Source organism: Octopus bimaculoides, chromosome 7, assembly GCF_001194135.2.
Source record: "Octopus bimaculoides isolate UCB-OBI-ISO-001 chromosome 7, ASM119413v2, whole genome shotgun sequence".
NCBI classification, from domain to species: Eukaryota; Metazoa; Mollusca; class Cephalopoda; order Octopoda; family Octopodidae; genus Octopus; species Octopus bimaculoides.
The window spans coordinates 62206538-62225197 of NC_068987.1; the positions used below are offsets into that span (position 1 = coordinate 62206538).

At 34.7% G+C, this 18660-nt stretch overlaps 2 protein-coding genes across 3 annotated transcripts in view; one reads left to right on the top strand and one right to left on the bottom strand.

Annotated features, from left to right (window-relative positions):
• The window catches only part of LOC106884524 (39S ribosomal protein L22, mitochondrial), a 15509-nt gene extending 6559 nt beyond the window's left edge, over positions 1–8950 (top strand). For both annotated transcript variants that reach the window (XM_014935949.2, XM_014935950.2), the window contains exons 5-7: positions 2842–2919; positions 5568–5637; positions 8631–8950. In XM_014935949.2, the coding sequence (XP_014791435.1) occupies positions 2842–2919; positions 5568–5637; positions 8631–8848 (366 nt within the window). In that variant the 3' untranslated portion in view covers positions 8849–8950. The remainder of the gene's footprint in view (positions 1–2841; positions 2920–5567; positions 5638–8630) is intronic.
• Positions 8951–10475: 1525 nt separating this feature from the next.
• LOC106884525 (uncharacterized) overlaps positions 10476–18660 on the bottom strand; it is a 38916-nt gene continuing 30731 nt past the window's right edge. Inside the window, exon 8 of the mRNA XM_014911957.2 lies at positions 10476–16630. Coding sequence (XP_014767443.1) covers positions 12622–16630 — 4009 coding nt within the window. The 3' untranslated portion in view covers positions 10476–12621. The remainder of the gene's footprint in view (positions 16631–18660) is intronic.

Below are 18660 nucleotides of genomic sequence, written 5' to 3' on the forward strand. Positions count from 1 at the left end.
GGCTGAGCACTCCACAGACATGTGTACCCTTAATGTAGTTCTCAGAGAGATTCAGCGTGACACAGTGTGACAAGGCTGACCCTTTGAATTGCTGGCACAACAGAAAACAGGAAGTAAGAGTGAGAGAAAATTGTGGTGAAAGAGTACAGCAGGGTTCGCCACTATCCCCTGCCGGAGCCTCGTGGAGCTTTAGGTGTTTTTGCTCAATAAACACTCACAACGCCTGGTCTGGGAATCGAAACCACGATCCTATGACCGCAAGTCCGCTGCCCTAACCACTGGGCCATTGCGCCTCCACTAAGAAGTTAATTAGAAAGGCAATAATAGTCATCTTTATATTTCGGTAAGTCCACTCTACTGAGTGGTTGTTAGGAAGGGTATCCAGCTATAAAGACCATGCCAAAACAGACACAGAAGTCTGGTGCAGTCTCTTACCTGGTTAGCTCCTGGCAAACCGTCCAACCCATGCCAACATGGAAGGTGGATGTGAAATGATGATGAGTACAATGACAATCATGGTTCACTGATGAGGCCTTATAAGATATACGTCGAGAGTTATCTCCCATATTTTGCAGAACAATTAAAACTAGTGGAACTTGTGGAGATAACAGGTAAAACTTTAAGATATATTGGAAGTTTATAGAGAACCACGGAGTACATGAAATGAAATAATATTTTATTCGAAACATTTGATTTATTAGATAGAGTTAAAGTTCATAAAAACATTATTAAATGTGCAATTTTAAGAGACATCCCTGAAAGCTATATAGTCCTTGTTCTTTTATACTTCTCATCTTTCCTACTTTGAGAGTTGTTATCTATTATCTTTCATGTTATGTCAAGAAGTTAACGATTTTAGGTATAGAATGGAATTGAAGAAATGATCTAGGCATAATTATTATTCTGCTGTTTTACAACTGTCATAATAAAGTGTTTAACAAATCATTACAAGCTGTATTCCATTCTTATTTTCATATCAAAGAAAAGGTCATGTAGCTATACTTGAACCCACAGTCTCAATGAACATGGCTGTGGATTCTGAAATATTATTATAAATGCAACCATGCCTACATTTATAATAATAAGGGGGAAAAATCCCTGTAACTCTTATCTGTTCCATGCCCACTTTAAAAAATAATGCAAATGATGTATACATATATATCATCATTATCATTATTTAGTATCCATTTTCCATGCTGGCATGGGTTAGACGGTTTGACTGGAACTGGTAAACTAGAGAGCTGCCTCAGACTCCATTCTGTTTTGGCATGGTCTCTACAGCTGGATGCCCTTCCTAAACCACTCCACTGAGTGTAGTAGGTGCCTTTTACGTGTTACTGACATGGGTACCTTTTATGTGTCACCAGCACAGGTGCCTTTTACGTGTCACTGGCACTGGCCACAACTATGATTTCACTTGACATGTCTTCTCTAGCATAGCAAATCACCAGATGTCTTGGTCACTTATTGCCTCCGTGAGACTCAACTTCTGAAGATCATATTTCACAACCTTGTCCCATGTCTTTGTATATATTTGGAAAGTGTTGTTGTATGAGTGCATTTTGCGATAGAATAAGAATTTCTATGTGAACAGATTAGTTTTTTTTTAATCTTTGAATGGTCTAATGTGAAATTTAATGTTGTGTGCTAGAATATTGCTCTTCTACACCACATTCCATTCCTGCTTTTTCATGTCCCATTCAGAAGACAAATTAAGGTATCTTGCCAATTACTGTTAGTTTTGTCCCTGCTACATTGTTTGATGGAGTTGTTGTTGCTGTCATTGTTCTTCTTGTTATTATTATGTTTTGGACAGGCTATGGTTAACCATCTACAGAACTGAGATGAGTATTTATAGATTAACTGAATGGTTTGAACAAGGGTCAAGCTTAATGTGAATTATTGCAAGATGAAAAGCAAATACAAGGAGTTCTAATGAAAAAAGGATTAGGAAAGTGTCTAATACAAGGAAGCTAAACATAATCAGCTGTATCAAATGAAAGTAGGATACAATTAAAAAGATCTAAGTTTATAGTGTAACTTCCAATACAAAGTTCTAAACAACCACAATGTTGAAACGTACATAGGAACAAATGATATAAATCTCTGTGTACCATAATTTCTCCTACATTTGCTGTGTATATCATAACTAGTAATACTAAGTGTAGTAGTTGCTCAACTATTATACTGGAAGCAAACTGGACAATGATAATCTACATGGAGCTCTAAACTTAACAACAGCAATCATATATCTGTTTGTACACACAATATATATGCACTTTATTTGTGGGTTAACAAGGCTACTGATGATTTTATGTAAGGAGATTTTCACAATTGTTTAAGTGTGCTACATAAAAGTGTTGAGATGACTACCAACACTTTCATGCTGCATGCTTGAACAATTGTGAAGGTCACTTTACATGAAACCAATGGTAGTCTTGTACACCCACAAATATTTATCCTCCAGTGTGGTATTGAGCACTCATTCTCACTGTTTGATATTTGTGTGTGTGTATCTGTGTGTACACCTATACATACATATATATATGAAACGGAAATAAAATATTGAAAATGATACACTAAAGAAAATATACATAAAAAATTTAGAAAGAAAAGATAAATTTAGAAAAAATATGTATTGAGAATGTAAAAACATAGATAAAAATCAAAAGAAAATTTTAAATTTGAAAGTTAACCCTCAAATAAAGTGCATGTATATTGTGCATATATATCATGGACAAGTGAATTATTTTAATACAGAGATACATTAGACATGGTCTAAAATTGTGTATTTCTCACTGTATAATTATTGCTGATAATTTATTCTATTTTACTTGTTAGATCCGAGGAATGTCCATCGATGAAGCCCTGAAACAGTTGTCATTTTATAAGAGAAAAGGCTCTGCTGTTGTGAAAGAGGTAAGTTTCTATGCTTTCTCAAACTTGTCACTCACGTCTCTTTTCAGTGTGTGTTTTGGCAGTAATTATATGTTGAACATCTAATGAAAGACATATGCTATCACTAATTCTTATGTAGCCAGTACCTCTCTTTGTTCCTGCTTAACAGGTATTATTCACATGTATCTAGATAAAATGTGGATAATGATTTCACTGTTTCCATGAACAATGGTCTCAAAGCCCTCTATCAGTGGTGGTGGTGGTGGGGGCTAATGACCAAGTCTCTTTCACCCACACAAAGATATAATTAAAGAAACAGTCTTACATCACATTCTCTCTCAGCAAGCTACTGTTAAATCTCTCAGAATAAAGTGTAACATCATTATCATCATCATCGTTTAACTTTTGCTTTCTATTCTGGCATGGGTTGGACAGTTTGACTGAGGACTGGTGAGCCAGAGGCTGCACCAAGCTCAATCTGGTCTGGCAAAGTTTCTACAGCTGGATGCCCTTCCTAATGTAACCACTCCAAGAGTGTAGTGGGTGCTTTTTACATGCCATTGGCACGAGGGCTAGTCAGGCGGTTCTGGCAATGACCACGCTCATGCTCAAAAGGTGTTTTTACATGCTACCTGCATGGGAGCCAGTCTGGTGGCACTGGCAATGATCACGCTTGAAAGTTGTTTTTCACATGCCACCGGCACATGTGCCGGTAAGGCGACACTGGCTACGATCATGTTCGAATGGTGCTTTTCATGTGTCACTGGCATGGGAGCCAATCTGTGGCCCTAGCAACGGTCATGCTCGGATGTAGAGGGTGTGAAGCTAGATAAGGTCTTGTCAAGGTGTTCCAGTGACCTCCTTAAAATACCATCCCTTCTTGTGTGGGACCAGTTTTGTGCCCACAAAACAATTGAAGATGAAAATGACAGTGATCCCTGGTGGTTTAACAAGCCAATTATTAGATCGTCAAGTATGAAATTTGTAGAAAAGGAAAAAAGTTTGCTAATGTTTTATAAATACAAGGAATAGTTTTATTTATCAAAGTATGCACCCCTATTGTCAGTACACTTTTGCCATTTCAGCGGTAGCTTGTCCAGCCAGGAACTGTAAAAGCCTGGCAATCTAGAGTCAACACTAAACAACAACGAAAATTCATGGGCACTTTGAGATGGATCTGGATGGTGGTGGCTTTCAGTTCGTCATTATCCACCCTTTGTCTCTGGTTGACTGCGTTTCTCATTTGTGAGGTCAAAGTTACCAGAATGAAATTTTGCAAACCAATTTGATACTGTCTGCTGTGTAATAACATTAGAATGAAATATTCCATTAATATTCCGAGCTGTTTGTGATGCCGTGTTTCCAAGAAAGAACTCCTATTTCAAAACTATGAATTTCTGACTTATCTATCTCTTAACAAAAAAATAGCAAAAAACAATTTATAAATACTTAAAGTGCAGAATGAGTTAGAAAAAAGAAATAGGTATGTCAGATGTCTAACAAAAAATAAAGATTGTCAAAATATAATAATGGCGCAAAATGAGCAGCTGTCAAAGTTTACCATATACCTTACTACAAATTTCATACTTGACAACCTAATACAACCACATATTAATCAACAGGCTTTTAAGGCACTTATGAAAGAAGGGTGGACTCAGTGGATGAGAGCCAAGGACCATGACCTATCACCAGAAGCTCATTTGAAAAAGCCAACAATTGCTCAGCTGTGTGATTGGGTCCTGAAATCATGGAACGCTGTGAAAATTGAAGTAGCAGTAAAACCTTTGAAAAATGTGGCATCAGTAATGCATTAGATGGTACAGAAAATGTCATTTTGTTTGAAAATAGTGACACTTTATACAGTATTGACGACCCTGATGATTTTTCTGGTTTTGAAGCTATGGATGACTGCAGCCAGATTTCAGGATTTGAAGGGTGAAATATTTCCCTTATACTTGTCATCGTCATCATCATCGTTGTTTAACTTCCGCTTTCCATGCTAGCATGCGTTGGACGATTTGACTGAGGATTGGTAGACCAGGAGGTGACACCAGGCTCCAATCTGAATTGGCAGAGTTTCTACAGCTGGATGCCCTTCCTAACGCCAACCACTCCGAGAGTGTAGTGGGTGTAATATTTATAAGTTCATAAGTTTGTCCTATACATCCATGAATGTTTTCATGCTTTTAGTAGCCCTTGTTTCATACATTCTGAATAATATAAAGCTTTCCTTTCATAACTCCTAAGCTACTCTGGTGGTTGAAAAAAATTGGTTATGTGTAGTATAAATGATGCATGAATGTTAGGGAGATATGTCCTGTGTATCACATTTTATACACAGGACATGCAAAGGGTTAACTAGTCCTTAAATACCCATTAATATATATTTGCTTCTTTTAACATTTCATGTATGAGTTTCTTTTCTGGAGATGGTTCCAGAAATTTGATAACTGTATAGCCTTTGTAGATAGCCATGAAAATAAGCCACTGAACAAAAGAAATAGGGAAGAGCTCTGCATTTTGCTTAAGGACATTATTCAGTGACATTAATTGTTTCAAATCCTTTTTGTATCAGTATTCAATTACTTCAGCTATCCAGTTATGAAAGTCTTGTTTAAGAATGGATGTTATGGTATTTATTTGCATTTATTTTTTTTTATTCTCTGCAGGTTCTTTTAGAAGCTCAGGAAATGGCCATCCTTCAGCATGGAGTTGAATTCAAATCTAATTTATGGATAGGTGAGAGCGATTGTTTATCAACAATTTAATTTTTTTCTTCTTTACACCATTTTCTGCGCCAACAGTGTTTGAATAAAATAACTAAAGTCTGTGCTTATTCTAGAAACAACCTATCTAGTATTTATATCTTGGGTGAGAGTGTTAATTTTTGTTAATCTTTTTTTAAGTTGATTTGAATCCAACGATAATACTGTTTCAACTTGTTCGTCTTCAGGATACATACACAGTTTCAGTTGGGTCAATATACTGTACTTTTGTATATATTAAATGTCTAAATAATAAAAAAAAAAAAAAAAATTACTAGTAGGCATTCATTTAATCTTAGTATGAGACTTTATAAATGATATAATGAATTTATTGATCTCTTTTTACCTTTTATCATTATGCCTGCTTCCATTTATATTTTAGAAACATCAGTGACAGCAAAATAGATAATTATATATTTAGGTCATTAAATAAAAATGGTGTTTATTTGGTTTTATAAAATTTATTAACAAGCTATTATAATTGAACTTTCACTTGTAGTGGGAATTAAAATTCAACTGGTAAAAGTGATATTTGTTATTCAGATTATTGATATCACCTTATACACGATACTTATTTATCAGGTAACATATTGCCATCAAGAAATAATTAGTTAATTAATTGTAAGAGAATTCTGTTGCTTGTTCTGGAAATTCAGACATCCTAGATAAATAAGTGTAGCTAAACTTTAAGAAGTACAAGTGAGATTTTTTCAGAAGTTGATTAAGGGCTAGACATGATGCCTAAAGATGAAGGCAGTTTTCTATAATGCTGTATCAGAGACTAGGTTTTGAGCCCTCCCCACCACTACTAAAAGAATGTACAGTAATGCTTTGAGTTAATTTGTTCCTGGAGACTGCTCATAAGGTGGGAACTCATAAAGCAGACCAATAATTTCCCATGGTAGCAATGTTATAAATTGTAATTCATTTCCAGAAAATATCTTACTTATAAAATTTATAATACTTGTAAATAAATGGCAATAAAACAATAGTAGAATGGAATGAATATTTTATGTAAAGTAAAAAGAATGTCAAGATCACTCATAATTAAAAATATTATTATTATAATCATTTTCACTCACACTAGACTTGTATTTATTTTATCAACCCTGAAAAAAAAAAAATCAACCATGGCAGTATTTGATCTCAGAATGTAATGATGCACGAAATGCCACTAAGCATTTTGCCTGGCATACTAATAATTTTGCCAGCTTGCCACATTGATGACGATGATCATAATGATGATGATTTCAAATTTTGGCACCAGACTAGCAATTTTGGGGAAGGTGTAAGTTGATTGCATTGACCACAGTACTCAACTGATACTTATTTTATTGACCCCCAAAAGGATGAAAGGCAAAGTTGATTTTAGTGGAATTTGTACTCAGAATGTGAAGATAGATAAAATGCCACTAAGCATTTCACCTGACATGCTAACAATTCTTCCAGCTCGCTTCCTTAACAATAATAATAATCATCATCATCATCACCACCACCACCACTGCTGCTGCTGCCACCACCACCAGCACCAATATAGGTGCAGTATGGTCAAAAAGCTCATGTTGCTAGGCTTTGGCTCCATTGCACAGCATGTTGGGCAAGTTTCTTTGATTACAGCCTCAGATAATCAGTGTCTTTTGAGCGAATTTGGTAGAAGGAAACAATTTGGAAGTCCATCATATATATGTGTGTGTGTGTGTGTGTTTGTCTCTGCCACTGCTTTACAACTGGTGCTGGTTTGTTTACATTCCTGTAATTTAGTGGTTCAGCAATGGAGACCAATAGAATAAGTATTTGACTTAAAAGTAAGTACTAGGGTTAGTTTCTTCAGCTGAACCTTTTAAGGTGGTTCCCCAGTATGGCTTCTGTTCAATGACTGAAAAAAGTAAACAATAAAAGAATATGCTTAAGAAAAAACAAAAACAAATTAACTCGCAAAGCAACATTCCTTGTAACATGATTTGAACTTGTAGTAAAGGACCCTATGATAGAGCACTTTAACCACTCTACCACCGTGTCTCTATTTTATGCAATGGGGCAAGTGTTTGTCACCTGTAACAGTAGTTGGCATTTATACAAGTTATCAACAAAAACTGCTTTACATCATTATCTTTCTCAATACCTATTCAATAGTCTATTACTGCCTGGCGTTGATAATAGCATCCTTTTATAATGACACTTGGATTACTGGAATTAGTAGCATAGCAGATTAGCATTTAGCTTTATTTAATTGATTGAATGATTATTGTTGTTGTGAGCTGGCTTGTGCTTAAAATATATTTACATTGGACATGTTTGTGTGTGTATATGCGTGGCAAGTGAGAGGGAAACAGAGAGAGAGAGACACTCACACACACAATTTGCGTTTGAATGTTATTGAGATGGATGCAAAATATCAACAACTTACAGAGTGGTTTGGGATTAACAGAAAATATACATTGGGAAATTTCAATTTATTTTTTCAACTTTTACTTGTTTCAGTCATTAGACTGTGACCATGCTGGTATCTTTGCTTTGATAATACATGGTAGTTACAAATGAGTGTCTCTTTCATTTAAACAGTGTTATTCATTTCTGCATAAACATGTTTGGCTATGGGGATATATTACCTTGCTTGGAAACAGATGGTGATTGGAAGGGCATCCAGCTATAGAAAGTCTGTCTCAATAAACTCTGTCCAATCCATGTAAGCATGGAAAAGTGAATGTTACAATGATATTGACTGTGCAGGGTAAATAATTCATTTATAATAACAGCAAAAAAAAATATATTATACTTATGCAGGTTGAAATTAAACCAATATTCTTAGTTTCAAATGAAATTTCACTGAGGAACCTATGTAAACATTTGACCATCTGTATAAAGATTTTATGCAAAGCATTTTACTTAGAATGTTCTGTAAATATGTATGGCTTCATAAAATGTGTTAACAGTTCTTATGTAGTTTTCTCCTTTTTTCAATTTCAGCTGACGCCCTAGCTACAAAAGGTGTAGTTGTGAAAGGTTTGCGGAAACACAGAGGCCCCCGATATGGTGTAGTACATTACAAATATTGCAATATTTACATACGCTTAAGGGAAGGCTCACCACCAAAACACTACTACCCGGTAGAGGAAACAGGATACGAGAAACTACAAAATTACCTGACTGAACAGAGAAAACGCAAAATCATATTTTCTCTTTAAATATTTAAAATAGTAGCTATCAAATTATTTTCAACCAAAATATGGACACATTTTTTTGAATTGTATTTGTTTCACTGCCTAAATATAACTATATTAATGAAATTATTATTTGTTGATGATAGTTTTTTTTTTACCTTTTTATGGGAAGTATGTTGATTGAGATGATTTTACAATCATTTATGCGAGTTCCATTTGGTTTCGACATTGAAATATTATGTATTAACCCATTAGCTTTTAAATTGACCATATCTGACCCAAATATTCTACATGCTTTATGTTCAAGCAGGAGAGATCTGCTTTCTCACACCTACCCTACAATGACATTCTGAAAACTAAATAATCACATCATCAAAATCTGAAAGCTACAAGATAATATATAATTAATTTAAAACAATGTGAATATAAAAAGCATTACATTTGATAAAGTAATCTGAATGGTAAAGGGTTAAATACACACTATGGAGTGGTTGGTGTTAGGAAGGGCATCCAGCCATAGAAACCATGCCGGGAACAGACAATGGAGCCTGGTGCATTCCCCCAGCTCCGGTCAAACTGTCCAACTCATGCCAGTATGGAAAACAGATGGATGATGATAATGACAACAGTATTCGTAGGATTATGTACTGGAATGAAGTATTTGCTTCTATTTTACTTTTTCTATTCTGTTGCCAGTTGATGATGGCAGGTAACACCTTTCAATTAACTCACCTTGAAATTGAGACAACAGAGGCAATTGGCATTGGCAAATTATAACTAGGAGCAAAACATAAACGAATCTTTTAGCTAACATTTCAACATAAAATCCTATTAATATTTAGGCCTTAAATATCAAAATTTACCAAAATGCTAAATTTACCCTTAGCATTTCAATCGGCTGTATCAGGCCGAAATATTCTTTCAGTTTTATGTTTACACTAACCAGATCTGGCTTCTTACACCTACCCTACAATGTCATTTCTAAAGTAAAAAATCATTGAAATCTCAAAGCTACAAGACAATGTCTAAGTAATTTAAAATAATGTAAATATATAAGCATTATGTTTGATAGAGTAAACTGAATACTAAAAGGGTTAAAACAATCCAAAATTGAGAAGAATTTTTAGAAAACCAAAAGATAATTATTTTGTTTTGTATTGGTTTGCAAGATTCTTGATGTGAAATTGTGTGTTGAAACTGATTTTGCTGTATCTTGAGAGGGTCATTTCCTTTTATTATTAGTCAATTAGTTAACCATTTAGTCAATTAATTAATTGATTGTTTGATTAGTCAATCAGTCAGCCAGGCTCATCAGAGTCCTTTTGTTACTATCCATGACCACACACATGTTATATATTTCATTTTTCAATGCTGAAGTTTCACTCTGACACTAATCAGTTGCTGCCTTGAGAAATGTGGTAGCAACTGGAAACTAAGAGAAAAAAACAGAATGAGGTCTCCGCTTCAAATAAATGAATTTAACTCTCCGACAGAAATTGAGTACATTATTCCTTTATTTGTGTATTCAATTATATGTGAAAAACTATAACATTGCAAATAGATATGTAGTTTACATAAGTCCTTTAAAATTTTGAAACAATAATTGAATAATTAAAACAATCATTTTGAAAAACAAGTGAAGAAAATCATGCTCTTTGAATTTCTGATAAATTATTTATTCAATAATCCAAGTTGTAGGAAGTTGAAAAATAAATAAATAAATAAATAGATAAAAAACAAACAACAAATAATGAATTAATATTAAAACATATTACATTACAAAATAATAGTATGAATAATTTATTGTTTTTCCTTTAATACAGATTTGGCACTATTATAATTTTAAAAATAATTACAATACACACACACACACACATTCACATGTACGCACTCTCACATGCTGTGGATGTTCAGATAGGCACTGTGCACTTTTATAATCAAAGTTTATTTATATGTCAGATTCTGCGGTGACAAAAGTATGGTTTTTGATAATTAAGGGATGTCTTATCTTACTGAATAAGTTTTGAAAAAGTGTTGCTACACATTTAGTGTTGCAACAATTGTTGATAAATTTCCAGATATACCAGTTCAACATGGCAATACTGTTTGTGAATACTGTTTACTGATAAATTCTGTGAAACAGGTCCATTGAAAGACACAGAATATTGTGGAAGACCATTGAAGTTTACTGAAGACATATGATTGGATATTTCTGCCTGTATGCTGCGTAGTCCATCAAAATTATTAAACAAAGTTAGCGCAGCAGCAAGATATTGGACTTACAACTGCTCATAAGGCCATCAGAACAGAGTAAAACTCTTCCTATATAAGATAATTTCAGTACAAGAACTGAAAGCAACTGATCACAGAGAGCATATGTTTTATTGCAGATGGCTAAAACTGACTTGTTGAAGAGGAAACTGCTCGTGTTATCGATGTCACCTTCTTTAAAGGATGCAGTATGTCACCATTTCTTGGGTTATGGTAATTCACAAAATACAGGGTTGAGGTTGTCCAGTAATCCTTGCAGATTTTATGAAATACTTCCACCTGATCTGAAAGTTGGAGTCTGGGTTGCAATATTCAGGGGTTGCATTAGTGATCCTATTTTCTTTACAGAGGCAATAAACAGTGAGTGCTATTATTTTCAGATTCTTCTCAACTTCACCGTAATACATGACTCGAGAAGAAATCAATTACTCATGGTTTTGATAAGATGGTGCTACCACCCACTCTTTGAATTGAAATCTTTGGGGACTGCATTATTTCAAAAGACTTGCAGCATACTCCACTTTCATTCCCAGGATCTTAATCCACCTATCTTTTATTTATGAGGAGCGGCAAAGTATGCTGTGGACTGCAAGTGTTTATACATGCCTAATGACTTGAAAAGGCAATAACCTCTTATATAGGGTCCATTTCAAATGAAGAACTAATAGTGGTGTTTAGAAATAAAATGAGTCCAGGCCTTAATTGATGCTAAAGGACATCACTTTCAGCACCTTGTTTTGTTCATAATTTCTATCTGTATCCCATATTGTAACATGTTTGCTAAGAAAGAATATGACAACATTGTGACCAACACCTATATATATATATATATATATATACACACATGAAATATATGTAATTAGTGATGCCCAGAGTATACAGCTTACATGTTTAGAGTATAATCACTTATCAACAGAGTTTGGTAAATTAATTGTCAAAACAAGTCAGAAATATCAAGAGAAATAAGAACATGGTGATTTCTAATTAATTTGAAGTAATCTGGAATTATGCTACTGGAAAATGATGGTGACATATGTAATAGAACCCAACACTGTAAGTGAAGGCTTTCTTATCAATTTGATAGTAATTAACTACAGAGATATATTTTGGATCTAGTAGTAAGATTTAGTGTAGCTAGTACTGTAGGATGGCACTTTGTCTTTGGTGAATCAAATCTATCATTTGAAACTACTTCCACTTATATTGTTATTGGCCTTAGAATATTGTGACTTTCAATTATTTTTCTAATGTCTTGCCTATGTAAAAAATTATATTATTACAGTTGTTTTTATTAATGGTTTATTCTTTCAGAAAACTGTATGAGTGTTATTAGTCACAGTCACTACAATTGCAGATGAAACATCTAATGGTTACTAATTCATATCAACAGACTAGCTTGGCAAAAGATATCAGTAAATGTATGGTCTAAACCAAGAATTGTATAACATCATCATCATGCACTGGATATATTAACACAGATCCTTAGAGTGACTTTGCAAGCTGAAGAGACTTTCTTTTATGCAACGTTATGTGTCTTTTTCTGCCACATCAGCAATAGTAGACTGAGGGGTATCTGTACTGCCTTCATTACATTCTTCTAAGCCTGTATTTCCATCAGTTGCTATTGTATTGCCAGCTGTGTCATCCTGCGATCCATCTTGGCATTCCTCTTTGGAAACTGCATAATATGAAGCTAACATTTTAGCATAACCTGTATCATCTTTATTAAGTTCAAAATCTAAGGATAAAGATTTACTATCAAACCAACAATCTTCACTGTCAGAACTGGATTTAGTTGGTGAATAGTAAGATGCTGAACTTATTTCACTATTGTCTGTAAATTCTATATTTCCACCAGTTTCAGCATTGTTAGTGGGTGATGTTTGTTCATCTTGGCATATGCTTGCTGATATTTCAGATTCTACCTGTTCTGGAGTCTCACAAGTCATTGGCTGGTTTTCAGAACAGCTTTCATTTCCTAGAGGCATGTCAACCACTGTATCACTAGATCTATCACTTTGTTGATTGCTGTCATTATCAAAATTTTCTCCCAGAGTAATATGTTGGTCTGTTTGAGACAGATTATCATCGCAACAGTCTTTTCCACTTGAGTTGTGTTCTTCAGAACAATTGCTTTGCTTAGTTAAGTTATCTTCAGTTGCAATCTGGTTTGATTCAGAGATATTATTACTATCTGCACTGAGTGGCTCACAGCTTTCAGTTTCTGTCAGTGGTGACTGATCTGATTCAGTAATATTCTGGACAACTTCATTGGTTACTAAAGGTTGATGCATTTGGATTGTATCCTTCGAAGTTTCACTTTTTGTAATTGATTCATCTTGAATATTTGATGGCAACTCTTGGTTAAGGTCACTTTCAGTAAATGTACTCTCTTCCCTTGCAGAAATATCCTTTCCATCATTTTCATTTGTAGAGATTTCTGACTGTGTATCATGTATGCTTTCCATATCTGTAGTTGTTACATTCTTCTTAGCTGCTTCATTTCTGCAATCTTCATGTGGTGATGAAGGATATTTTGAAGAAACACAACATACATTGTTATCAATCGGCACACCTTTAACAGTTTCAAGATTAGAGTCAATATTGTCAGAAACGCTAACTATTTTAGCTTTAGGATACTTATTCTGTGGAATCAGAAAGAGAAATCCCATGCTGTCAACATCTTCATCAATTCTCTTTACTGGGGAGCTTAATGGAGAAAAGATAACTCGATTTGCTCGTATTTCTTCTTCCTCTTCCTCAAATGAAGATTCTGTCATTGAATTTGATGGAAAAAAATATTGTGGGTGAGGAGAAGAAGCTCGGGATGAAGATTCAGGACTATTTTGAGGACAGAGTGGGGACTGTCGGCCAGATAAATTAATTTTTTCTTCAAATTGTTTGGTAATTTTTCTAACAGGAGATTCTTTTGGTTTGTTCAAGTCCTCCTCGGTTGGTTGATTTAACAAATAGCTGTGATCTGTCAGAAAAGCATCAGCAAAAAGTGCACAATCTTTAATTATATTGGATTCAATCTCTTGGGAATTCCGTCTTGGTTTTCTTGGACAATCTATGTTATGTAGCTCTTCTTGATTTGTTTTAAACATAGAGTTTGTATCTTCAGTGACCACTTCTTCCATAACAGTATCTAGTTGATGGGGAATTGGTGTTATCCTCCCCGTTCGCTTAAGAGAATCGGTAAATGCAGCATATTCTCTGAAGGCATTCATTTCTGCTTCAGTAGCATTATATGGTAATCTGTCCCATCCCTTTTGAGAGAAAGCAGGATTCATTCTACTGTCTCTTTGATTGTCAGGAATATTTTTGGTAGTTTCTGAACCCTTTTCTGCAAGAAACGTTCTGATCTCACTGCTAATTGAGCCTACAAATACATTCTCTCTTTCATTGTCTTCATCTTTGACAGCAGGTGCAATATTGTCATGTTGCATGGTGACACTTTCAAATTCAGACTCAGAGTTATGTGTTAACGTTTCTACCTTAAATACTTTTGTTTCTTCATCAACATCGATAGAACATTCTTGGAGATTTTTAGTTGGTTTTTCTGACACTTCACTATCTATGGAAGACATCTGTTCTGATTCACTAACAATGGTAACGTTATATTCTTTAAAATATTCATTTGAACTGTCAGAAACATCACTTTCTTTCGAAGATGTTTCTGTCGAATCTTTGACATTTGAAGGGCTACATTCTTCTTCAAGGTTTTCAACCAAAGTACTTGGTAGTTCACAGTCTTTAGAAGACATCTGTGTTGATTCAGTAAATATTTTCTCAACATCATGAGGATTCTCTTTTGCAATTCCTTCCAAAATGTTTTGTAACTCACTATCTTCTGCAGATAATTTTATTGATTCAGTGATTATATCATTAACAAATTTTAGAATCTGATCATCTTGATATTTACAGAGGGAATGAGGAGAAAGCTCTGGAGATACACCGCTTTGTTTTTCAGGAAGCTTTATTGTAATATCCTTTAGTGTCACAGAACTTAATGAAATATCTGCATCTACATCATCCAAAACACTTGGAGAAACCTGAGAGCAACGTCTAACCATAGAACGTCCTCTTTCCCTTGGAACAGAAATAAATGTATCATCATCATCACTTATAGAAGGTGACTGATTATACTTACTTCTAGCAGAATATTTTAAAGGAAATTTTATATTTTCAAAGTCTTCAGAGTCTGTAGATTCTTCAGCACTGCTACTTGGATCATACTCATTATCATCATCACTGAGAATTTTTTCTCTCATGTTATTCTTTTCTAACATATTAGGTAAGACACTTGTTTGCAAATGTTCAGACTTGGTATGGTTTTCTCTATCATCCTCCACTTCACTTTCCAGTTCATTTAGTTTGAATGTCTCGTCTTTTGTAAATTGACTGCTTAAATTTGGGGCACTGTTAGCAAAGTCTTTGACAATGGTTTTTGTTTCATTAAGCTCAAAATGTGGGGAGTTTCCAGCACTCTTTGATTTCTTTGTCAGAAAGTTTTGAGCTGTTTCGTCAATGGTGATGAAATCTGAATTTGTATTTAGATATTGCTGACTATCACTATTCTCTAATTCACTTAAACTATCCGATTCATAGTTTAGACTTGCTAACATACTTTCATTTAGAGTAATGTGTGGAATAGAAACACATGAAGAATTTCCAGATACTGAACTTCGTCTATCATTTGAATAATTTGGCATTAATTCCTTTTTATTAGGTCCTTCTACTATTGAAATAAATGAACCACTAGCATTTGATGAAGTTTTGACAAAGGTTGGAGTAGACTGGGAACTGCTCTTTGCTAAACCAGCTTCAACATCTTCTATAGAGTTTGCTACATAAATGATATCATTGCCACACATCACAGCACGTAATTGAGGTGTATGTTCTGAAATGTCATCTTTTGGACCATCTGGAACTGGGCATTGTGGTCCAATAGTAGGTGTACTCATGAAGTTTTTGCAGTCATTCTCATTTTCTTCTTCGGGTATATTTTCAAGATTATTTTTTACATCATAATGTGATACATATATGTCAGGAATTGAATCCTCATTGCTAATTTTGTTAATTGAGTCCATGTCAACCACTTCATCACAAGAAGATGGTAATTTTAGGTCAGGTAAAGCAATATCACTAGCAGACATTGGACCTGTAATAGTGGGTTTTGGTTTTTGCGTTGCTTTTGAAGAAATTTCCATTTGCAGAATTTTGGGATCTTCGGTAATCTGTATTACTGTTTCATTAAGAGTAATTTCAGGTTTTGGTACATGCAATGGAGTTGGGCTACCATCTCGATCAAAATCAACAGCAAAGTGGTCAGGAACTGGATTACTTTTGCTAATCATACCAAAGGTTGTAATAGTGTTTTGGGGCCCAGTGATGCAAGAAATTCCCATTTCATTACTAAGCGAAGGGCTACTATTAAACTGGTATGGACTGTTCATGTAATCATCATGCCAGGAAAATGGCATACCAGCATTGTTACCACTCATATCATGACTTCGGCTTGTTGGAAGATCACTGAAATACATACGTAAAGATGATTTTGTAAAAGTGGCTGGTAGATTGTGCCATGTTGTCATAGATATGTGTAAATAAAAAATAGGCAACAATGCATTGTGTACTCTATAAAACACTGTCTTAAAGAGGATAAAGCATTGAGTAGGGAGAATTTCAGAAAGTGCAAACTAAATATGCAGTCTTTAAAAACAAGTGCAGGTTTGTCAAGAGTTAATATCCCGCCAAAAAAGGCGTTATGCAGAAGATGTCCATTACAAGGACATCAAGTTACAATGCGGAGGATGACAGGGAATCCCAATAAGTGACTACTGAAGTGTGACATCTAATTTCAGCTGTACATCATATGGTGAGTAATCACTGTATGCCATGAAATACATTTACAGTCAGTTGTGCTTTAAAAGTATGGACAGATTTGGCAGCCATTTAGGTGTAGAATATGTTTAGACAGTTGTGCATCAAAAGGACAAATAGAGCAGACGACCACTGAAGTGTTACATTAAGTATATCTATTGTCAATCATGCAACATGAGGGCAGGTAGTTCAGGTAGCCAATGATGTGAAACAAACTATATCTGTTGTCAGTTGTAGATGGGAAAAAGTAGATAGCTGATGTGACAAATGAGGTATGATTAAGGCATATTCAGCATCAGTTGTGCATCTATAGGATAAATAACTTGAGCAAGTGTTGAGGTGTGATGTAGAGTGTATTTACTGCTCTGTACATCTCAAGGTCAGGTAGATTAGAAAACATAGCTTATCAGGTGTTTATGAAAATTAAGCTCTGGTTGCAAAAAGAAACATCATGAGGTATATCAAATGCATTGATTGTCTTTGAGGTAGATAAAAAACATGAAAATTTGTTTCTGTGAGATCAGCAAAAAGTATATCAAAACTCCAGCAAGAGTAGGATAATCTTTGGTAACATAATAATGTAGCTCTTACATTCACTTTAATTTAGCTGTGTATATAATTCTGAACCAAGATTTTCATTTCTATAGTAATAGTTCCACAGTACCACTGTTACTTAGGCATTCATGACAAAAAAGAACTGGTGATATAGATGAATGGATAACACAATGATGTACCTGCTCATAAGTTGTGAGTTCAAATCGACTTGAGTCATTTTGTTGTTTCTAGGCATAATTCTTTATACTATACTTCTGCTTACCTACCTATTGGTAATAAGCATGTGAACGTCTGCAAGGGCTACAGTATTCTATCCACTGGTGAGAGTAACCTCTGGTTTGTTTCCTGCTTTGAAACTGGAGCAAAGAACCAATCCTTAAAATTCCTGAAAGGTTTTGGAAACATTTACATGTTTCTTTCATGATTGCAATACTAAGTGTTGAGCTGTATGAATGTAGTTACCAAAAAGTAATGAAATGATGGAAACTAAAAGAAATTTGACTTCCTGTGTTATTTGCTGGTGGTGGTATCTTTTCCTGTTGTCGAAGGTCATTCAGTAAAAGATCTATGTAGCTCTGTCTGCCTGTATGGAAGTTGAAGAATTTGGTTGGATTTTTAAAGGATTAAATCTGAAACACTCATTATGTTATTTTATTTACAAGTATTCTACTTTACAATACATATGCATGCACACATACACACACACACACGTACACATATGCACCTGCATGTACAGGCATTGCTATTGGGTTAAGAAGTCTGCTTTGTAACCATATAGTGTCATGTTTAGTTCCACTATATGGTACCTTAGGCAGGTGTCATCTACTATGGCTTAGGGTTGACCAATGCCTCATGAATAAAAATTAGCTGGATAGAAACTGTGGAAGCATGTTGTCCATATATATATATATATATATATATATTGCGTACGAACAACCATGCTACATGGCAGTGAAACATGGGCTGTAACTGCTGAGGACATACGTAAGCTCGCAAGGAATGAAGCCAGTATGCTCCGTTGGATGTGTAATGTCAATGTGAATACCCGTCAGAGTGTAAGTATCTTGAGAGAAAAGCTGAACATTAGAAGCATCAGTTGTGGCGTGCAAGAGAGACGATTGCGC